General features: G+C 36.8%; 2 protein-coding genes across 9 annotated transcripts in view; one reads left to right on the top strand and one right to left on the bottom strand.

The window, feature by feature from the left end:
• The window catches only part of MARCHF7 (membrane associated ring-CH-type finger 7), a 56,025-nt gene extending 48,040 nt beyond the window's left edge, over positions 1 to 7,985 (top strand). For all 7 annotated transcript variants that reach the window (XR_010344596.1, XR_010344595.1, XR_001107883.3 and 4 more), the window contains 3 exons: positions 2,308 to 2,421; positions 4,043 to 4,091; positions 6,676 to 7,985. Coding sequence is in view for 4 of the 7 variants with exons in the window: in XM_012454850.3 (XP_012310273.1) it covers positions 2,308 to 2,421; positions 4,043 to 4,091; positions 6,676 to 6,734 (222 nt within the window). In the remaining 3 variants the exon portion in view is untranslated. The remainder of the gene's footprint in view (positions 1 to 2,307; positions 2,422 to 4,042; positions 4,092 to 6,675) is intronic.
• Positions 7,986 to 8,038: 53 nt separating this feature from the next.
• The window catches only part of LY75 (lymphocyte antigen 75), a 138,501-nt gene continuing 122,094 nt past the window's right edge, over positions 8,039 to 24,445 (bottom strand). For both annotated transcript variants that reach the window (XM_012454847.2, XM_012454846.2), the window contains 2 exons: positions 17,855 to 17,881; positions 8,039 to 11,670 (listed from right to left, as the gene is read on the bottom strand). In XM_012454847.2, the coding sequence (XP_012310270.1) occupies positions 11,468 to 11,670; positions 17,855 to 17,881 (230 nt within the window). In that variant the 3' untranslated portion in view covers positions 8,039 to 11,467. The remainder of the gene's footprint in view (positions 11,671 to 17,854; positions 17,882 to 24,445) is intronic.

The raw sequence follows: 24,445 nt of genomic DNA, 5'->3' as shown, positions 1-24,445 counted from the left end.
TTTTAACTTGTTTGTTCTGTATGAATAATAGATTCTAGTGGCCTGATAGATACACTCATTATAAGTGATTAGTAAGTCTGTTTCCTCATTACCCAGTGTCTTGATCTTTTACAAGGTGATAACCATTTAAGTTTTTTTTTTTTTGAAATGGTGCCTCACTCTGTTGCCCAGGCTGGAGTGCAGTGGCACGATCTCAGCTCACTACAGTCTCTGCCTCCTGGGTTCAGGTGATTCTCCTGCCTCGGCCTCCTGAGTATCTGAGATTGCAGGCACCTGCCTCCACACCTGGCTTATTTTTGTATTTTTAGTAGAGATGGGGTTTCACCATGTTGGCCAGACTGGTCTTGAACTCCTTATCTCAGGTGATCCACCCGCCTCTGCCTCCCAAAGTGCTGGGATTACGGTATGAGCCACTGTGCCTGGCCCCATTTAAAGTTTTTTTTTGTTTTTGTTTTTTTTTTGAGACGGAGTCTCGCTCTTGTTACCCAGGCTGGAGTGCAATGGCGCGATCTCGGCTCACCGCAACCTCCGCCTCCTGGGTTCAGGCAATTCTTCTGCCTCAGCCTCCTGAGTAGCTGGGATTACAGGCACGCGCCACCGTGCCCAGCTAATTTTTTTGTATTAATAGAGACGGGGTTTCACAATGTTGACCAGGATGGTCTCGATCTCTCGACCTCGTGATCCACCCGCCTCGGCCTCCCAAAGTGCTGGGATTACAGGCTTGAGCCACCGCGCCCGGCCCATTTAAAGTTTTTTTAAAAAATTTGTGGATATATTTTTCCCTTGTAAGTTAAAAAGGCAAAAATAAATTATTAAGTGAAGCATTGCAACTTTGTGTGTGTGTGTGTGTGTGTGTGTGTGTGTGTGTGTGTGTGTGTGTGTGTAGTTTTGCTCTTGTCGCCCAGGCTGAAGTGCAGTGGTGCCATCTCTGCCTCCCGTGTTCAAGTGATTCTCCTGCCTAAGGTTCCCAAGTAGCTGGGGTTACAGGCACCTGCCACAGCTAATTTTTGTATTTTTAGTAGAGATGGGGTTTTTTCATGTTGGTTAGACTGGTCTTGAACTCGTGACCTCAAGTGGTCCACCCACCTCAGCCTTCCAAAGTGCTGGGATTACAGGTGTGAGCCATCATGCCTGGCCTCAAGTTTCTTAAATACTCAGTAGACTCTGATAACCAGTTACTTGCTGAAGGTGGTACTAAAATCATAGAGTTCTTAACTTCCAATGAACCAGTTACCCAATTCAGTTTATGAGTAGTTCAGTGTAAAAATTAAAGGACAGATTAGATTTTTAATAATACCGTATTCATGATTTGTATTCATGGCTTAAAAACAACGGGGGCAGGGGGCGGGAGGGGAGAAACATTTAATCTGAGGAATATGAGCTCCTTAAAATTATCAGGTCCAGAGAGGTGTTTAAAATGTAACAGCATTCTCATCTCACTTTCCCTTGAATATCTCTTGAAGCCACTTGCTTTGGGGGCTCTACACTAACTAATGCCAAGTAGCCATAAATGTCATATACCCTATAGTACAATAGTGTATAACCAATCACTAATCAACGTTATTGCTGTAAGCCAATGAGAATTCAGAGTGAACAACTTTTGTCATCTCTCCTTTCCTGATTTGTCTTTTCTTTAAAAATTTGAGCCTTTCTTTTGTTCTCTGGAGCACTCTCCACAAGGCAACTTGGAAGTGTGTCCCTGGCAGCAGTCCTGAACCTTACTTAATTAACTTTGTTAATTTTGTCTCAGCTTCTTCCTTTTAGTTTAACACAACAGAACAGTTTGGAATCGAAGAACTGTTTTTACCAACTACAGATTTCTGTGTGAATGATTAGTTACTCTCTTACCTTTATTAATTCATTCTTTTATTTACTATGCCTTTAAGTTCATTGTATTACACAGTAAAACACTTGAGCTATCACAATAGCTTTTAATTATAGTAGTATATTGGCTTAGCTATAGACGAAATGTAATTTTTAACTAAACATATATAGCTATAGCCGTTTGTATAATGAAATCTATGAGCTTTATAGAAAACCAAAGCATTCATTCCACCATCAAATTATTTAAAAGTTCCATTTTTATATAAATTCATTACACTAAAGAAGACTATGAGAATAAAAATTGAAATTTTATGAAATTATAAAGGATAGTCTTTTTTTCTTAATAAATGGCATTGTATCCCTTATTAGGAACTGGATATGAATACATTTCCTCTAGTTTATCACTGTACTGTATCAGTCTGAATTCTACTAATTTTTCATTCTCTGTATTTTTCTTTTCTCCTGTTTGCTTCCCTGTTGAAGGCTGAGTATGAGTTTATCAGCTCTGGTCTCTACCTAGTGGTGTTATTGCACTTGTGTGAACAAAGCTTTTCTGATATGATGGGAAATACAAATGAACCAAGCACACGTGTCCGAGTAAGTAATAATGAAGTTGGGGAGAGGGAGGGTGTGATCCAGCAAGTGTTTGCCTTGGAAAGCAGATTGTTTTATATGTTCACATCTTACTTCCTTTGGGAAGCTTTTATTTTTATAATGTTTCTTAAAAATGAAGATATTGCAGATTTAATGGAAATTTGTGACTTCTGTAACAAGCAGCCTGATTTTCTCATAAAGCTATTTTAGAGAAGTAATTTTCTGGCTCTCGAAGGTAACTGGAATGTATTTCATTGAAAAAACAGAATTGGAAACATTGAGGGAAAATGGGCTTTTTGTTACTAAAACAGAACCTCAGTATTATCACTTAGAAACCTGAAATTGAACTCCAAGAGCAAAGAGAATGGGAAATTAACTTTAATTTATTTGTTATTGTTCTACAAAATATTACCAGTGTACTAATTTTTAAGTGTCCATATTAAAAACTATTTTAGATATGGAATAGTTGGTTGTTTATCATGTACACTACTAGCCATAATATGACATTTTGGCTAGCTGTTTGTTAGGTATTTATAAGTAAATTATGCTTTTTGCCTCAGTGTACTGGAGGAAACTTCATGCTCTGCTTGTCTGGGCCGTTTTGTGTAGCAAGGGCTAGGGTCTCTACATATCTGCCATTATTGTAGTATTCTGAACACTTCATATCTTGAAATGTGTTCATAAGTATATCCTTCAAACTTTGTTATATTACTGTTAACTTTGGTGATAAAAATGTAGTAGAGTTAATGTAATGTTTTTATTTCAAGAATTATCACATAACTGCAATTCAATGTGTATATTACTTCTAAATTAGTAAAATATTTTTCAGTATTTTATCATCATGTGGACATTACTCCAGTGAGCCAGTTAACAGATAATTATCATTGAAGAACATTATTATTATCTATCAAGAGCATTCAGAATTTGAGCAAAGATCTCTTGACTTCTAAATACTTTAGAAATTGTGAGCCCCTAAAACCTTAATACTGTAAAATGATTTCTAAAAAGGTACCTTAATTCTTCAGAATGAATAAACCATATAAAACCTGTAAGAACTTTTGAATTTCATGTGTTTGTAAAAGTTCATATTTACAAGTTTTAAGGTGGAAAATTATAAAATGTTGGATAATACTCCAAAGTGGAAGTCATTAGGATTCTTTTTTTAAATGAAAAAAGTATACTTTTTTTTTGGAATAAAATGTATACTTTACCAAATTTAGGTAGGAAAATATGGATTCTTGGGAGGTTTTTGTTTGTTTTTTTTATGGCCACTGAAGTTGAATTTATTTGGGTCCAAATACAAGGGATGGTTTTTTGGCTTTTTTCCCTCCATTTCATATTTTTTTAAGTGTTATGAGAAAACAATATTATTGGATAAAATTATTTTATCTGTTCCCAATTTTAAAAAAACTGGTTTCTACATGATTATAATGATTATATAAAACATTTAAAAATTAATACCATTAAGCTTGTAATTTTTGATGTTGGGGGGAGAAAGACCCCTATTTAAAGGCTTAAAATGATGTTTGACTTATTAAGTAGAAATGAATCTCCTATACTGATTCTCTCTTTAGAACCATTTGCAACATTTAAACTACTGTATTTCTTTCTGCATTGTTTCTAGTTTATTAACCTTGCAAGAACTCTTCAGGCACATATGGAAGATCTCGAAAGTAGGTGGAATTTCCCCCCTCCCCAGACTTGTTGAATTTACTTTTGCAAATTAAATCCACAAAGAAAAACCTAAGTATAACTCTTTTCTGCCAAATTAGAGCTTCATTTATAGGCTTAATAATAGCAAAATGATTGATTTGGGAAATATGGGTTGGGCAACTGACATTAGTTTTTTTAAAGCATATTTTAAAGTACGGAAGAATGTAATTTTAACTGCCAGTATTTCCCTTTTTTTTTTTTTTTTCCCAAAGAGAAATTTACTGTTGATCACCTTGACTTCAGGATTTATAATTAAAAAAGAAGGCATTAATCTTAACTACTAATCAAACCATCTTTCTTAATCTGCTAGGATTTTTTAAATTTTGTTTTTAGTAAGAAATTTTGCCTGTTTACTCAGATTTGTTAGATCCTAAAAGATTATTCCTGGGCTTGTATATGATTCCAGGAAAATATGGGACCAGGAGTCCTAATTCTGAATCCATATCAGAAGCCATAAAGGGCTTATTTTGGTGAGGATTTTTTTTTTTTTTTTTTTTTGGCTTTTTAAAAGTTCTCATGGACCTTTAATAGGTAGCCAAGCTCTGCCAATAGCTCCAGTCACATTCCAGCATCAGGATTTCTGCCTAGGCTCATAAGTGAAGGCACTTAATTCTCAAATCTTGACAGGCATCTGTACAGCCTACCCTCTTTTTAATCTCCTGGAACTTCCAGTGTGCTTCATACCATAGGGGCACAGGTACTGGTGGCTCTGAAACGGTTCCTGGCAATTGAAGATGACCCCACCCAACCCCTGCATATTTTGCTTTTTTACCCTTCGTTACCCATTCCAAAACACTACTCGAAGTGTCTTTTTAAAATATGTATTCTTCAGTTGATTACTTTCTATGCTCATCTTCAAACTATTTGGAGTGTTATCTATAGAATGCATACCGTTTTTACCTTTAGAGAAAGCTCAACATCCTTTGAAGTTAAGTTTAAAAAGGACTTAGACCTCATAGGAAACTTTTAATTCTAGATAATCTAAAACATAGATTTTTGTCATTAAGTGTATACTACTTTCAAGTTTTAAAAGGATTTGAGATGGAATCAGGTAACATTTTCACAATTTTCATTAGGATATGTGAAAATAAAGGAGTCAGTGCAAACTCATTTGGTATAAAATTTTTTTCCCTTTATACCTTCGTTTCATAGCCCTTGTGTTGGCCTAATACAAAGGTCTCTTTGTTTTTGTTTTTTTTTTTAATTATATACTTTGTTCAATGTCATGATAGTAATTTGTTTCAGTGTATGTTTTCCCCAGATTTCTCCATTTTAAAAACTAACATTGTCATGTAAAATTTAGTTTCTTAAACGTAGTATTGTCCCCTCCTAAGGTGGGAAGAAAAAGATAAAGGTGAAATATGTCCAAACTCAATTGAGCATGAAAGACATGGGTGCTACAAGTTAACCCCTCAATACCAGAGTATTAATACATTCTGAAATGGGTTCTGACTAAATTATCCTCTCCGGAGTGGAGTTAAATGGAAAAACACAAGAAGTTCCTTAATAAGTCGTTATTGTTTAGTTTGGAATTTCTCAGTGATATAGCATAAAACTTATAGAGTTTATATCAGTCATGAGCTAGTTATATGCTTGTGTCATTTATTAAATGGATTTAAATCTATTAGTGTTGCATAGTTTTTCTGTGCTTTGCCCTAGGTTGATTCCATTTGTTGGATGCTCTTAATTTGTCCAATGTAAATATGAAAAGAGTGCATTAAACCTTTCTGCCCTTGATAATGGGGGAAAGATGGTGGTTAGATGTTTATTTTAGTGAGTTTGCGTTTTCTTTCACGTGCAAAGCAGTTCATAGAATTCATAGTTTTATACTTACTATGTCCTTCCTAAAGACACCCAGGATGCTTTATTTTTAACTCTTGAGCCACTAGTGACTCTTGAATAAATTGAGGTCAGATATATTGCAAAGGTGATAAGTTTCTGACAGTGTGGAGACAGGGGAATAATCTCAACAATAGGTTTTACTGAATCCAGTTACTTTAGGCTGTGTCTATATGAAGCTTTTCTGACTTACTAAATGAACTTTTATCTTGGCATTGTATAGACATAGCTTTGATGTAAATTGCAAGAACACCCATAACCTCTTACTCTATGTACATTTCTTTTCATTCTCATCGGATGCATCAAACATGCAGCGGTAATAAGCCAGATTCTACTCAGGTGTGTGAGAGCACTTGTCTTAAGTTCACTTTTTTTCCTAGTGTTTATATATCATTAGCTACTATGAACACAGATTTATCTCAGAAAAAATGTTTAGAAGATGCTCTTGAACATTTTTAAGCACTTTCATTTTTACAAAAATTGATAGAACATTACAAAAAGATGTGGGGGCGGGGGCATCGTGGATGGGAATCACCCACAGTCAAACCACCCTAACCCTGTCATATAACTTATCATTTTGATCAAACAATATACTAAATTGGGATTTTTGTTTTTACAAGTCGTTGCTGTTCTGGCCTCATATTTACACTTCCCATTTTTATCCCCATTAAAATCATTCTTGACTATCCTGTTTTCTTTCAACAGCTTCAGAGGATGATTCCGAAGAAGATGGAGACCATAACAGGACATTTGATATTGCCTAACTTCATATAAGACAGATGGATGATCTGTGAACACAAGTGTTTATTAAAACTGGCAATTAAATATAAATTAATTTTGTGGGGGAATGCCTAATAAATACATTAAATACATTGACTATATATAAAATGAATATATACATACACTTGTATGCCTGTATATATATATTCATTCTCAAGTGTTGCTGAATTAAAATTCTGCTGGACTTTTTTAACACAGCAAATCTGATGTTTATAAACTGGTAATCAAAAAGGTTTTTTCTTTTAGGTGAGTGGGAAAGTATTACCCTTGTTTTAAATTTCTAAGCAATGCCCATCAACCCTTTTTTGTGTTCTGATTACTGTAGTCATATTTATGAAAAAAAGGTTTGTGTTTTAGTCTCTTGCTAGTGAGAAAAGTAGGACAAAATATGCGTTTGAAATTAAATCCATATGGCACCTAATTATTTTTCTTTTAAAATGCCTTAACTTGCAGTCTCATTTTGATAATTATTTGCTTCCAGTGTTTAAAAACAAAAACTAAAAAAAGAATGGGAGAAGGTTCCAAGAAGAGCGTTATATTAGGTTTCCAAATTTAATTTGAATTCCAAATTCACTTAGCAATAAAATCTAATTTTTAAAAAAGTATATAAATATCAAATGTATAAATGATGGATGCATTTTTGTATTGATTTGCAAAATGCAGATTGTATTTGATAGGCTATAGTATGTAGATATTCCTTTTAGGAATATTACAGCTGTAAATTATATGAGAATTGCCAGTCAAATGCTATTTGGTTTAAAAAAATAGATTGCAATCTCAAGTTAATGGAATATTTTTAAATCCCACATTCAGAGTTTAACACTGGTTTTCAATGTGTTTTTTAGTGTTGTCACTTCTTTATAGATAAATATGATATAAATAACCTGTTTGGATCCTGGTCGTTTTTAACTGTTCCTTGGTAATTCTGAGCATTTATTTGATGACTTAGTATTTTTCACTACCTTTGGAGGGCAGATGAACCTTATTCACCATGAATGGATCTACACTGTGGTCATGAGTTGTGTATACTTACATAACACTGTATTTTTTCTTCTGTCAATACCCTTGAGATACACTTTAAAACACCTTAAGGTCTGATGTTACTGCAACAAACTACTTTTTCAAACCTAAATAGGAACCATGTAATTTCTCAAAAGTGAATGACAGTTTGCCCACACTTAAGTTTGTTGGTTTTATGTAAAACATTGGCTCGAAATAAAGTGCACACTGATTTATTTACGGTTTGAAATGTTTCCTTTTAAACTGGTGTTCAAAGAAGACTTCAAACTTTATTACCAAGAATTTTATTAAAATTTCAAATCTCATATAATAATATAAATGTTCTAAAACATTTGCTCACCTCTTGCCAGTTGTCTTTGTATTGTTTGTTGTAAAGCAAAAATATAAAATTTAAGGGTGGTAGTTTTAATATATTCTGTGGGTCCTTAGGGATGCTTTGAATTTGAGCATACATACTTTTAATAAAATTCAGTATGTTGTCTTCTGCTTAACCCGTAAAACTTTATTTAAAAATTTTAACTAGTACAAAACATTCATTGGTATGCATTTAAGATATTCTATATAGTTTTGTCATTAAATGCTAAATGACAGTGATAACAATGGCTTAAGCTTTGCAGTATTCTTGTAGTTTTCCCGTACCACTTAGTATTTTAATACTATCATATTAGCTTCAGATTATCATGTAAATGACAAAGGAATAAGAGAAAAGGCTTTCATTGGTTATCAGTTTTAAACTCAGAATTAAAGAGACCATACACTACACACCACAAAAATGCAATTTTCTAACAAAATATAGTTTAAAATGTTATTCTAAATATCTACCAAACAAAGAATTATATTGTTATTACTAGCTAGACCCAAGATGTTGAAGAAAGCAGTTTCTACATTCTGAATGTAGTAAACAAGCCTGCCTATGTAACCCAATTATCTCTTGACTAATGAATATATAAGGGGCCTGTTATAGACGTTCAGGTATATGAAGAAAATTAAAATGTAGGCCGAGCAGGGTGGCTCATGCATGTAATCCCAGCACTTTGGGACGCCAAGGTGGGTGGTCACTTGGGGTCAGGAGTTTGAGACCAGCCTAGCCAACATGGTGAAACCCCATCTCTACCAAAAATGCAAAAAATTAGCTGGGTATGGTGTTAGGGGACTGTGGTCCCAGCTACTCAGGAGGCTGAGGCAGGAGAATCGCTTGAAAACCCACAAGGCAGAGGTTGCATTTAGCCGAGGTCAAGCCACTACACTCTAGCCTGGGTGACAGAGCAAGAATCCGTAATATATATATATACAGAGAGAGAGCACACACTTCATTACCAGAGGCCTCTTGCCCTATTGAAAAATGAAACCAAACATTGAAAATTAAATCAAAGTTTAAAGCAGCTAGTTTGGAAGAGCTGCCATTAGGTAGAAAGTATGAAAACATGCAGAAGAAAGTTGTATGGGAGTTGCGTAGAAGGTAAGATTTAAGAGCAGCACAGCCCAGTAAAACTTCCTTAATGAAAAAGTTCTGTAATCTGTGTTGCCTGGTATAGTACCCAGTAACCACCTGTGATTTGGACACTTAATGTGGCTAATGTTATTGGGAGACTGGATTTTAAACTAAATTCAGTAGCCTCATGTGGCTAGTGGCTCATCGGACATTGTAGTTCTAAATGTTTGAGACTGTTGGTTTTAAGTTGGACTTAATCACTTTCTACCCAAATTCTACCACTCCTTTAAGAACTCCTTTAGAACTCTTAGTTCCCATAAGACACCATGTTTTTACTGTGCCTGTGGTTCTTCAAGGAGTGGTAGAATTTGGGTAGGAAAATCAGGAATTCCAGGGTAATGTTCACTATTGACATTAATAGCCTATCAATAATAAAATAGACATCTTTATCACTACACAAAATCTCAGAAATGTAAAGCTCTTAGCATGATTGTGTAACAGCTAGTGTAATGCCTGCATTTTCAATACCAGGTAGCCACACTGTTGATAGTTTTCTGTCACTTTTTAGTTACTCATGTCTCGTTAGTGCCATTAATTGTGATGAGGCGTGTTTTTGATTTATGTGGTCAATAAAAAGAGATTACACAAGCTGGGACTTTGTTGCCATTAGTCAAGCTAGTGAGATAGTGTATCTCCCCGTAAGAAAGTAAGATAATTGATGGGGTGTGGATTCAGGAGAGGGATTGCTTTTCTTTGAGGTTCAGACTTATAACAATGGAACACATACAGAACAGTGTTCCTATAGTAGACCATATTTTTACCTTTTCTATATTTAGATACACAAATACTTAACTGTGTTACAGTTGCCTGTAGTATTCAGTACAGTAATATGCTGTGCACATTTGGAACAAAGTAGGCTATACCATCTGGGTTTATGTAAGTACATGCTGATGTTCACACAGAGATTCCGTATACACATTTTTTAAAACATGTCCCCATTGATAAGTGATACATGACTAATTTACATGAAATCTATACATTCTTGCCTGTTTGTGAGTTATTGATGGTGAGGAAAATCACTCAGCTTTTTCTTTTACTCCCCAAATGATGATTTTCACCTTTTTCTTAAAATGTACAACAAATGTACTAAAAACTTTGATCATCATCACCACAGTTGTACTTGGTGTTTTTCTTTGGTTTTTGCTTACAGTTTTCATGTCTTTGAAAGAAAAATTTATAAATGCTTGAGGAGAATGAGATATGTCTTGTATAGGGGAAGGTACAAAAGGTATGGTGGCAGGAGAGAAATCCTTAAAGTGGCACTATGATCTATAAGTGTTAACCTAATTGCCAGCTTTCTCCATGCCTTCCTGGACACAGCCATCATATTTTGTTTGAAAAAATTTATAAACTTCCATTAAAACTTGAATCGTAATAAAATGATGTGTGTAAAAGTAATGAAACAAATTATGTGTTAAGGGGTGTTGTAAAAGTTGTAAAATTTTCTTCATCTAAATCATAAAAGGAGATACACATTCTAGAGGAATTACCTGCCAAAGTAACCATTATCAAAGATATTTAAATGTATGGGATGTACTTAAATCACTTATTCCGCCGGGCGCGGTGGCTCACGCCTGTAATCCCAGCATTTTGGGAGGCCGAGGTGGGTGGATCACGAGGTCAAGAGATCGAGACCATCCTGGTCAACGTGGTGAAACCCCGTCTCTACTAAAAATACAAAAAATTAGCTGGGCATGGTGGCGCGTGCTTGTAATCCCAGCTACTCAGGAGGCTGAGGCAGGAGAATTGCCTGAACCCAGGAGGCGGAGGTTGCGGTGAGCCGAGATTGCGCCATTGCACTCCAGTCTGGGTAACAAGAGCGAAACTCCGTCTCAAAAAAAAAAAAATCACTTATTCCCCATTTCATATTTACTAATAAACATATAAGTAAATAGAAGGGAAGATACATCAGGCGAGACAAATAGGCTGGACTTTTATCTACTTCTTGGGCTTAAAGCTTTCCTTTATTCAAGTGACATTCAGCATTTGACAAGGTGGTTAAAATCACTACATTAGATCTAAGATGATTTCTAAAACCTGATTTTATAATGAACCTAAAAATTTTTGTCACAACAGGTGAATACATAAAAATAATGTTACTAAAATAAGGAATACCATTAAAACTTCTAAGATCCAATGTCAAGTTTTATATTAAAATCCTTCCCAAGCATTTTGTTGATATCTTAGTGCAAGATTACCAAAAGCTTAGTCAAATTGAACAGGATATTCATTTTCTTCTGCAACTACCAAAACACAGTCTTCGTTATAAGGTGATTCGGGTGCAGTTGAAAAAACTGTGGTGAAATGAGAATCAGAATGTCTCTTGTACAGGAACCAAATGATTGCTCCCAAAACTGTCAAAATTACTGTGCTGGCAATCACCAATGCTGATATTAAAATGTGGTTATCTGAAAAGGAAAAAAGACAATATATGGGAGATTCAGATACACAAGTTGCAAGTATATTTTGGGTAGAACAACTGTAGTTCAGTGTAAACCTTTCTCTGTGTTGACAATTTCCCACACTGGTGAGAAAACAAAAATTTCACATTTATTACTATCAAGATTTATATTTCTTAGCCTGAAGAACATTACTCAAATTTTCTAGGAAGCTGTGCGCTTCTCCACTCTACTTAAGATCCTAAAATGGAAATCACCATGCTCCAGTTTGTCTTCCTTGGCTTTACTTTTTCTGATCTAAGACTACAAATTCAGACTTACTCTTCCCTTTAGGAATTGTAGTATTTAGATATTGTGTTATATTATTGAGGTTTAATGGTTCACCTGGCTTTGGGAATTTAAGATTTGTTTAACTGAAAAAACACCAAAAGTTGCAGTAAGTACCTTGCTTTTGTGCATCTTTGCATTCTTTGATTCTTTTGTTTCCCTAAAGTTCTGTAAGTATGCACAACTTTGCAGTTCTTGCCCATTCAAAACCCTTTTTATCTTTCTATAAGAATCCACTCTAACAAATTGAGGAAAATCACTTGGTTTAGAAGTCAGGAGGATGAAAATGCTTTTGGGCAGGTACTTGTATTATATACAGTAATAGACTAAAGAATGTGAAAATTTTTCAGAATTACTTTTGGCAGATTTTTGATTATTAAATATATTCATAATACTCACTCTGGTGCTTGTTAAAATGAGACTGGAAGAATTTAAGATTAACGAGAGAAATCTGGCAAAAATTATTTGTTAAAGTGAGGGAGAGCCATTGATATTTTTCAAATATTGACAGGATTTTTTGGGAGGAGTGAGGAAATGGCCACAAGTGAATTATCTTTTTAATCCAGAAATAAAATTTGGTAGTAAAGATTTGGTAAGGTGTGAGGGCGGGTTTGGTGGTGGTACTATTAAAGACATTAAAATGAAAAAAGCCAAGATTTTGTAAACTGATTTCAAATGGGTTTCTTCCATTAGTTGGCTACTGCAACCTCTGCCTTCTGGGTGCAAATGATTCTCGTGCATCAGCCTCCCGGGTAGTTGAGATTACAGGTATGTGCCACGATGTCCAGATAATTGTATTTTTAGTAGGGACAGTTTGGCCACGTTACTCACGCTGGTCTGAAACCCCTGGCCTCAAGCAATCTGCCCCCTAAGCCTCCCAAAGCCTCCAAAGTGGGATTATAGGTGTGGGCCACTGTGCCCAGACCCCTAGTTTTATTAAAATTAACATAGCCAACCTTAACATTACTAATGTGAACACACTGAGTCTACTAACGATTGTACAATAATTCCTTCATAATCAGTAGCATCTACTTTGAATAGTGATTACATGATAGTAATATAGGAAAAAAAAGTCTGAAATATGATAATTGAGAATTATTTACAGACTCAATCGTATAGCTTTAAAATTAAAAGACCTGGTATCCTAAGAACTGGACAGCATCCAAGATCGGTGGAACACAGTAAGTATATATGCTTGTATTTTCAATTCTGCAAGTGACCGTTGGCCAAAGTTGCCTCCATGGGTTTTAGTTAGCTAGCTGCATACTACTAAAATGTATGATAAAGTCAATTGTCAAGGCAGCTGATGAGAGTATTAAAACAATATGTATAGTTTCTATCTGGAGGTTAGGATAGTTTTACATTAGGAAATATATTATCTATGTCATTAATGGAAAGGAAGAAACCATTGCTTGCCTGGCTGAGCATATAATAGCTACTTACCATGAATTTAAAGAAACAAAATTTAGGAAAAATCTTTTTTAGCAGAACAATGTTCCTTACTTGAGGAAACATAGCAAACACCGAAAGAAGCTTTCACTTCTCTGTCATTTTTTAAGCCCATTTAATCCATTTTCTCAAAATTTCTTCTGAAATTTCTGTGGTAAAGGTTACTAATGATCTCTGTATGACTAAATGCATAAACAGTTGGATGTTTTAGTTCAACCTGAGGCAACTAGATTGTTAGCTGTCCAGCCTTGAAGTTATCTCCTCATTTGGCTTCCCTGACATTGCCTTCTTCTATTTTTCAGACAACTACTTCCTAGTCATCTTTGTGGACTCAAAGCTTTCCATAGTTGATCTCACCGATTCAAGTCTTTTATGTAAATCCATAGATAAATATGTGTGTAGCCCCACTTTACTCCCAAATCTAACCTTAATTCTTGCAAACAACCACTGCCCAGTCATCCAATCTGGAAATTGTAGACTTCCTCTCTATTTTCAAGACTACACATTTTTTTTTGTTTCCTATTTATCTAACTGCTACCTTCATGCCCTAGTTGTAACACTGATCATCTGAGGCCCAAACTATACAATATTCACCTCTCAAAAATGATGTGACACATTTTGTTGGGCTGTAACCTCAGGTTAGTTTGAGTGCCAACTGTGCATTTAATTACAAGGCACAGGGTTTAAATGACTTGCCCAAGTCCATTTAATAAACGGCAGCAAAAATTGAACCTTTACCTTGGTCCTGATTTGTCATCTCAGATAACCTGTCTTCTGTCTCCTGCCTGATGTCTACTTCTTGAAGATTTAACTCCTGCATCCGCTCCAGTAACCTTTGCTGAACCCAGCTTGGACTAACTTCCCCTTTCCTGTCTGCTTGCCACACTAGGTGCATCCAACTATGGACACCTTAATTCTGTTGAAAGCATTCTTCCCAAAGGAGTCTTCCAGTTTATACTTGATATGAAGGAGAACTCCCTGTTTGCCAAGATTGCAGCTACACTTAACTATTGGTTTGCTTCCTTGCTGCTTCAACTAACTCCATATTCTCTACTGTTACTCCTTAAAGTCAGACAGCCTAATCCCTATCTACATGATAGGCTTCTACTTTGACTTTAGGTCTTTATTCTGCAAAAACAAGGCCTTATCAAATGAGGCCTTCCCTGGCCACCCTACTAAAATGCAATAGCTCCCTTCTTGTACTGGAATTCATCCTTATCTTCCTTTTTTCCCTATAGGATATGTTATCATCTCACATACCATATTTTTGTTTTACCCTTCTTACTAGAATATATGCTTGAGAGCAAAGGCTTTTGTTTTGTTCATTGCTCTGTCTTCAATGTCTAACTTTAGGGGAAAGCCTGACGCAAAGTGTTTACTCACTAAATTATACACACATTTAATACAGATTTACATATACACACATATGTGCATGCATACATGTAATGAATTCAGAGATGACTTTTCCTGTAGTCTGAAGACCATATGTTGCCAGATCTTTCAACTATTTGTGGTTTTGAAGCCATGGATCTATTTTTTTCTAAATGTTTCAACTTACATATATCTTTTTATTTTTTCCAAAGTAATACATTTACATAGCTTTAAAGTCATAGTTCCAGAAGATACGTAATGAAAATACTGTGCTCCTGCTCCACTACTCCTCACCTGAACATCCATTTCTTAAAGTTAACTACTCCAGTTGCTTCAGCTATTTATCTTCATGTCTAAATAACATGCATCCACTACTTGATTTTATTTAAAATGCAATTTAAAGAAATACATATAACAAATACCATCTTAGGTAAGCAGTAGCACTAAGTACATTCACTTCATGCTACATGACCACCATCCGTTCACAGAACAACTCATTTTGTAAAATGGAAAGCACCTATTAAACTCCCATTTTTCCCTGCCCTAACCCTTGGCAAACAGTTTCTCGGTGAGGTTGACTACTCTAGGTACTTCATACTGTAGGTGAGAATTATACAGAATTTGGCCTTTTGTAACTGGCCTATTTCCTCTTTCTCCTTTTTTTCTTTTCTCTTTCTCTCCTTCCCTCCTTCCTTCCCTTCTTTCCCTTCCCTTCCCCTTCCTTCCCTCCCTTCTTCCTTCCTCTCTTCTTTCTCCCTCCCTCCCTTCCTTCCTTCCCTCTCTCCCCCTCCCCTTCCCTCTTCTTCTCCTCTTTTCTTTTCTTTCCTTTTCTTCTCTTCTTTTCGTTCTTTGGAGGCTCGCTCTGTCTCACCCAGACTGCAGTGCAGTGGAGCAATCTTGGCTCACTGCATCCTCCGCCTCCTGAATTCAAGCAATTCTGCCTCGGCCTCCTGAGTAGCTGAGACTACAGGCACCTGCCACCACACCCAACTAATTATTATTATTATTATTTTTAAGTAGAGATGGGGTTTCACCATGTTGGCCAGGCTAGCCTTGAACTCCTTACCTCAGATGATCCACCCACCTCGGCCTCCCAAAATGCTGGGATTACAGGTATCAACAACTGCGCCTGGCCTCTGATTGACTTATTTTGTTTAGCCTAATGTCCTTCAGGTTTATGCATGTTATAGCATGTGTCAGAATTTTCTTTTAAGGCTAAATGATATTCCATTGTATGTGCAGCATACTTTTTGTTTATCCCTTAGTCCATTAGTGGACACTTGGATTGCTTCCGGGTTTTGGCTGTGGCAAATGATGCTGCTATGAACATAGATACACAAATATCAAAGACATACATGTACAGATATCAAAGAGTCCCTGCTTTCAGTTATTTGGGATCCATACTCAGAAGTGGAATTGCTGGATCATAATGATAATTATTTTAATTTTTTTGAAGAGCCACCACACCGTTTTTCACAGAGGCTGCAGCATTTTACATTCCCACCACAAGAGTTCTAATTGCTGCATATAACACTAACGCTTGTTATGTATTATCTTTCTCCTCTAGATCAATGAGGATATAATTCCTGTATACACACAAGCTCAGCACTTCTTTCCTTCTCATCTATCATAGTCCTATTGTAGTAACCCACAAATAGAAAACTGACAAAAGACTCATATCCAAATTTTTTTTTTTTTTTTTTTTTTGAGACAAAGTCTCGCTCTGTCACTGAACCTCGAGTGCAGTGGCACGATCTCAGCTCACTGCAACCACCTCCACCTCCCGGGGTTCAAGCAATTCTCTCTGCCTCAGCCTCCCAATTAGCTGGGATTACAGGTGCCTGTCACCACGCCCAGCTAATTTTTGTATTATTTAGTAGAGACGGGGTTTCGCCATGTTGGCCAGGCTGGTCTTGAACTCCTGACCTCAGGTGATCCACCCACCTTGGCCTCCCAAAGTGCTGGGATGACTGGCGTTAGCCACCATGCCCAGCTGATATCCAAATTTAAAGAAACAAAATTTGCTTTAAAAAATCCTACCAATAATAAAGACAACTTGATAAAAATAATATGGGTGGCTGGGCACAGCGGCTCACGCCTGTAATCTCAGCACTTTGGGAGGCTGAGGTGGGTGGATCCTTGAGCTCAGGAGTTCGAGACTAGCCTGGGTAACATGGGGAAACCCCATCTGTACAAAAAAAAAATTAGCTGGGGGTGGCAGCCCACACCTGTAGTCCCAGCTACTTGGGAGGCTGAGGTGGAAGAATTGCTTGAGCCCAGGTGGTCGTGGCTGCAGTGAGTCAAGCTCACACCACTGAACTCCGCAATTGGGTAAAAGCCTTTTCAGAAAAGATATACAAATGAATAATCATGTGAAAATTTCTCAATATCATTGTCAGGTAAATGAAAATTAAAACCACAAGAAGATCACTACATACCTGATCTGAATGGCTAAAATTAAAGAAATTGACAGTACCATCATGGGATGAACATGGAGCAAATGGAACTTGCACATGCTTCCAGTAGGAATGTAACATGATTTAACCATTTTGAAAAATTATTTGGTGGTTTCTAATAAATCTAAATATATACTTGCCCTATGACCCAGCTTTCTACTTTTAGAATATACTCGAAGAAAATGAGAACATAGGTCCAAAAGAAGATATATGAGAATGTTCATAGGCAGCGCTATTCAAATTAGTTTGAAACCAGAAGTGATCCAAATAGCCATAAACAAGAGAATGGACAATATGTGATATATTTATAAAACACTATGAAGCTTAGGGAAAAAAATTCAGTGAATGTGCACAACACAGATGAATCTAAAAAAAATGCCTGAGTAAAAGAAGCCAGACAAAGTTACATATTGTAGAATAAAATGTTGAGTCTTATTACTAAGCTAAGAGACCCTTCTATATTCTTATAAAAATTGTTCTACTTTATATTATGTAATTTTTAAAAGGGGTCTGTAATAGTATTTTAATATGCCAGAATTTTGATACATTTTTAATTGTGGGAAAAATTTAAATACCAAGTCATTACTTACCTGATAAATATTTCCTTTTGTATGGGACTAAGAGACAAAAGAAAATAAAAATTAGAATTTAATTATGCTTTATTATAGGATTGACTTTAAACACATTCACAATCATTAAAAATAAACCCTTTTATTACTAGCTTACTATCAATATATTCATAGCTTAAAATCCTTATTTCTTTGCCTCATTAATTGTCTCTGTTGTCTGTTTTGAACTTAGTTTTTAAAGAAAGATGTAGAGGCCTAACAAAATGCATTAGCTTGTCTGGTGGAAAAGAATACAGGATCTTGAGGAAAAGACAATAATGAGGTAAAGGAAGTAAGAGGATTCTGGTTGGAGAGTCTAGAAAACAAATGTCATAAAAGTAAACAACTGTGACCCTAACTACCTTAGTATGGATGTACTCACCATTTCTGATGTTTCAAAGTTATAGTTTAATTAAAAACTTTGCTTATGTAATGGCACCCTCAGGTGCGGTACCTGAAAAGAACCAATTTTTAAAAAAATATTTGAAGTTGAATACTACCACCAATAAAATATGATGAATATTTTGATAATCACTGTAAAACTAATAGTAGTCAAGGATCCTGCTGTGGCAAGTAAATGTACATAGGCCAGTGTGGTGGCTCATGCCTGTAAGCCCAGCACTTTGGGAGGCTGAAGCGGGGGGATCACAAGGTCAGGAGATCAAGACCATCCTGGCTAACATGGTGAAACCCCATCTCTACTAAAAATACAAAATGAGCTGGACATGGTGGCACGTGCCTGTAGTCTCAGCTACTCAGGAGGCTGAGGCAGGAGAATCACTTGAACCTGGGAGGCAGAGGTTGCAGTGAGCCGCAAACGTGCCACTGCACTCCAGCCTGAGTGACAGAGTGATATCTGTCTCAAAAAAAGAAAGAAAGAAATGTACATAATTCCACATGTAAAGAAAGGAAACAGAGCAGGATATGGAGTTTTAGTTTACAGTGGAAGTAGAAAGGGAAAATACTAAAGATGCAAAATGGGGAAATGGTTGCTTGTATCATGTTTCAAACACCCCAAATTCATATTCTGAAACATTTTTTTAAAAAGCAAACTTTTTTTTTAGAGAAATGCTCACACACATACACTCACTTTCAAAAACACTTTCCGATTAAATCCACAACCCTCCCTCCCCCCATCTCTGACTTTACCATCAACCTAGGTAAATGTATCCTTCTCAAACCACAAAAACAAGAGACTAAAATGCAACCGAGTCAGAGCCCAGAAATCATATTTTAAAATACCCCAACAGCTACCCCTCAATTGATGTAATTTTCCTAAAAATCTTAAGACCCTCCTACTAAATTAAGGCTCCATTTATATAATAAATACAATAACTAAACTTCCACCCCAATACTAATATAATACCTTGAGCATACACCTCTGAAAGTGCTACCCCAGGTATCACATCCTAAATCAATTATATTCTACTTATAAATAATCCTCTCAGCCAAACCTCTGCCAATTCAACTTTAAAGACCCCGAATTACCAGAACTGTAAACGACTATTTATACTTACTTCTTTCCTTCTCATATTTTAATTTTGCACTTAAGTATTTATGTAGTTAATGTAGCTTAATTATTCAAAGCAAGACACTGAAAATGTCTAGATGGGTCTGCACAACCCCATAAACAAATAGGTTTGGTCCTGGCCTTTCTATTAACTCTTAGTAAGATTACACATGCAAGCATCCCCACCCCAGTGAAAATGCCCTCTAGATCAACCCAATCAAAAGGAGCAGGTATTAAGCATACACAAATGCAGCTCAAAACACTTTGCTCAACCACACCCCCATGGGAAACAGCAGTGATAAATCTTTAGTAATAAACGAAAGCTTAACTAAGCTGTACTGATACATAGCGTTGGTCAATTTTGTGCCAGCCACCGTGGCCATACGATTAACCCAAGCTAATGAAACTCAGTGTAAAGAGTGTTTAAGATCTGCCCTCAGTAAAGCTAAACTCCATCTAAGTTGTGAAAAACTCCAGCTGAAATAAAATATACTATGAAAGTGGCTTTAATACCCTGAAGACACAATAGCTAAGGCCCAAACTGGGATTAAATACCCCACTATGTTTAGCCCTAAACTCTAATAGTTAAATTAACAAAACCATTCGCTAGAATACTACAAGCAACAGCTTAAAACTCAAAGGACTTGGCGGTGCTTTATATCCCTCTAGAGGAGTCTGTTCTATAATTGATAAACCCTGATATACCTCACCACATCTGCCCTCAGCCTCTACACCGTCATCTTCAGCAAACCCTAAAAAGACTATAAACACAAGTACATACAGAAAAACATTAGGTCGAGGTGTAGCTTATGAGATGGCAAGAAATGGGCTACATTTTCTTTACCCAGATAATCTCATGACAACCTTTATGAAATCTAAAGGCTCAAGGAGGATTTAGCAGTAAACCAACAGCAGAGTGCTTGGTTGAATAAGGCCATGAAGCACACACACACACCACCCATCACCCTCCTCAAATATTGTCCTAGAAATTACTATTACTAAAAACTCTCTATGCACATATAGAGGAGAGAAGTCGTAACATGGTAAGTGTACTGGAAAGTGTGCTTGGACAAACCAAAGTGTAGCTTAACCCAAAGCATCCACTTTGACCTGACCACTTTGAGCCAACTCTAGTCCCAAACCTCACTAAAAATATTATTAAACCATCTTAATCAAACCATTCACCTTAGACAAAAGTATAGGCAATAGTAATTTTCACCCTGGCTCAATAGACAGTACCATAAGGGAAAGATGAAAGAAAACCATTAAAAAGCAAAGACAAACCCTTACTTCTGCATAATGCATTAACTAGAAAATAACTTTACACAGAGAACCACAGCCAAGTCCCCTGAAACCAGACAAGCTACTCAAGAAGAGCTGAAAGACACCCACCTATGTGGCAAATAGTGGGAAGATTCATGAGTAGTGGTGACAAGCCTACCAAGCCTGGTGATAGCTGGTTGTCCAAGATAGAATCTTAGTTCAACTTTAAACTTACCCACAGAATTACTTAATCTCCCTGTAAGTTTAACTGTTAATCCAAAGAGGGACAGCTCTTTAGACCCTAGGAAACAACCTTCCTACAGAGAGTAAAAAATATTATCACCATAGTTGACCCAAAAGCAACCACCAATTAAGAAAGCATTCAGACTCAACACCTAACTATTTTAAATTCTCATCATCCTACTGAACTCCTGACATCACATTAGATTAATCTATTACTTACTAGAAGCAATAATGTTAATATAAGTAACATGAAGATATTCTCCATTGCATAAGCTTACATCAGACTGGAATAATCCACTGACAGTTGAGATGTTGAACACACTGGCATTCCTCACACCTGGGCACCAGCTGTGGCATTGATCACATCGGGGTCACCACCTGAGACACTGATCACACCTGCCGAGGTCTGTCCTGTAGACCCTGACTAATTGACAGATGAATGAAATACACTCACACACCCAATACAGCAATTTGAGTGGGCTAGGGATGGTCGTCAGTTGCTTTCAGAGGGTGATTGCAACTAACTGACCACTACTCCCTGTTCATCCTCTCATTTATTCAGTATAGATTTAATAACAGAGATTCTAAGTCAATACGCTTGTGGATAATTAACATGGTTAAAAGAGTGGTTTTACGAATGATACAAGGTTTTCGTTTCAAGGGCCCAGAGTAAATACCATTAACGGGTAATTCCTCTTTGACCTCCCCCTAAGAGGATCATCCAGCACAAAGTTTACATGAGTAAACAGAGTAGAGACAAAGCGATGTCGGGTAAACAGACTTAACTGGGGAAGTTTCTATTATTCCTAATCTGTACCCTATGATCTAATGCTCTAAGATAAGAATTGGCTGCCTTCAGCTGGTCTCATAAAAGCCTTTTGGCCTTCCAAAAGGTTTGAGACTATAATCTTAAAACTTCCCTAATATTTCCCTTAATATTTTGCCAGCCACCTTGAGTGAATCTCAACAGACAGTTAACAGCCTAATATTAGTAAGTGATATAATAAGCATCCTATTATTTATACTGTTAATCCAGCACAGGTATGCTCTAAAGAAATATTACAAAAAGTAGAAGGAATTAGGCAAATTTTACCCTGCCTGTTTAGTAAAAACATCACCTTTACATTACCAGTATTAGAGGCACTGCCTGCCCAGTGACAAATGTTCAACAGCAGTATCCTGACGTAAAAAGGTAGCAAGCATCATCACTTGTTCCCTAAATAGGGACTTGTATGAATGGCCACACGAGGGATCAGCTGTCTCTTAATCAGTGAAACTGACCTATCCGTGAAGAGACAGATATAAACAAGTAAAATGAGAAGACCCTATGGAGCTCTAGTTCACGGATAAAAATTAAAACTCACAAAGCCTATAACCCTAGCCTACGGTCCCTGCATTAAAAATTTTGGTTGGGGTGACCTCAGAGCATAATTCAACCTCCAAACAACCTAAACTAAGACTGTACTAATCTAAGTGAGTTAACACACTTTGACCCAATAATTTGATCAACAGAATAAGTTACCCTAGGGATAACAGTACAATCCTATTCTAGAGTCCATATCGACAATAGGGTTTATGACCTCAATGTTGGATCAGGACATCCTAATGGTGTAGTCGCTATTAAGGGTTTGTTAAATGATTAAAGTCCTACGTGATCTGAGTTCAGACCGGAGTAATACAGGTCGGTTTCTATCTATTTAACATTTCTCCCAGTATGAAAGGACAAGAGAAATAGGGCCCATTTCATAAAGCATCCTCACCCCACAGATGATGCTATCTCAGTCTAACAAATCATCACACACCCTACCCAAGAACAGGTTTTGTTAAGATGGCAGAACCTGGAAATTGCATAAAACTTAAAACTTTATATAATCAGAGGTTCAACTCCTCTTTTTAACAATATGCCTATAATTAACTTTCTCCTACTTATTATTCCCACTCTAATCGCTATAGTGTTCCTTATACTCATGGAATGAAAAATATTAGGCCATATACAACTACGCAAAGGACCTAACATTACAGGTCCCTAAGGACTGCTGCAACCATTCGTTGATGCAATAAAACTTTTCACCAAAGAACCCTACAACTCTCAGTATCTACTATTACCCTTTTTATTATTGCTCCGACCCTCGCCATTTCTATCACTCTCCTCTTATGACACCCCTCCCTATACCAGATCCTCTAATTAATTTTAATATGGGCCTCCTATTGATACTAGCCACATCAAGCCTAGCCATCTACTCTATTCTGTGATCAGGATGAGCAACCAATTCAAATTATGCACTAATTGGTGCATTACAAGCCGTAGTCCAAACAATTTCATATGAGGTCATCCTAGCCATAATCCTGCTATCAGTTCTACTGGTAAGTGGCTCATTTAACTTGCATGCACTGATCACAGCGCAAGAATTCCTCTGATTGCTCCTGCAATCATGGCCCCTAGCCATAATATGATTTATCTCCACCCTAGCAGAAACTAACCAAGCCACTTTTGATCTAACAGAAGGAGTCAGAGTTAGTCTCAGATTTCAACATCGAATATGCCACAGGTTCATCTGCCCTCTTCTTGATAGCAGAATACATGAATATTATTGTAACAAATGCCCTAACTACTACCATTTTCCTAGGAGCACTACACATTATATATTTGCCAGAACTCTATACCACAAATTTCGTTACCCAGACTTTCCTTGTAACCATACTGGTTTTTTTTTTTTTGAGACAGAGTTTCACTGTTGTTTCCCAGGCTGGAGTACAATGGTGTGATGTCAACTCACCACAACCTCTGCCTCCTGGGTTCAAGCAATTCTCCCACCTCAGCCTCCCAAGCAGCTGGGATTGCAGGCATGCGCCACCACGCCCAGCTAATTTTGTATTTTTAGTAGTGATGGGGTTTCTCCATGTTGGTTAGGCTTGTCTCGAACTCCCAACCTCATGTGATCTGCCCACCTTGGCCTCCCAAAGTGCTAGATTACAGGCGTGAGCCACCACACCTGGCCTTAACCGCCCTGTTTTTATGAACTTAAACAGCATATCCTCGATTCCACTATCACCTACTCACATATCTTCTATGAAAAAACTTCCTACCACTTACACTAGCATTCTGCATATGAAATATCTCAATGCCTGTTCTAATTTCCAGCATCCCACCCCAAACATAGGCAATATGTCTGACAAAAGAATTACTCTGATAAATAATAGAGGTTAAAATCCTCTTATTTCTAGAACTAAAGGAGTTGAACCTACCTGAGAATCCAAAATTCTCCGTGCTACCTATTACACCACATCCTAAAGTAAGGTCAGCTAAATAAGCTATCGGGTCCATACCCCAAAAATGTTGCTTATACCCTTCCTGTACTAATTAACCCAGTAGCTCAACTTATTATTTCCCTTAATATTTTCACAGAAACTCTTATCACAATGCTAGGCTCACACTGATTTCTCAAGTGTGAAGATGAGAGACGGTGGTCTTGCTATGTTGACCAGGCTGCCTCAGCCTCACAACGTGCTGGAATTACAAGCATGAGCCACTGTGCCCAGCCCACATTTTGAAAATT

The sequence above is a fragment of the Aotus nancymaae genome, unplaced genomic scaffold (genome assembly GCF_030222135.1).
Source record: "Aotus nancymaae isolate 86718 unplaced genomic scaffold, 86718_ANA_hifiasm-v0.15.2.pri h1tg000029l, whole genome shotgun sequence".
In the NCBI taxonomy this organism is placed as follows: domain Eukaryota; kingdom Metazoa; phylum Chordata; class Mammalia; order Primates; family Aotidae; genus Aotus; species Aotus nancymaae.
This window is presented reverse-complemented; position numbering and strand designations above follow the sequence as displayed.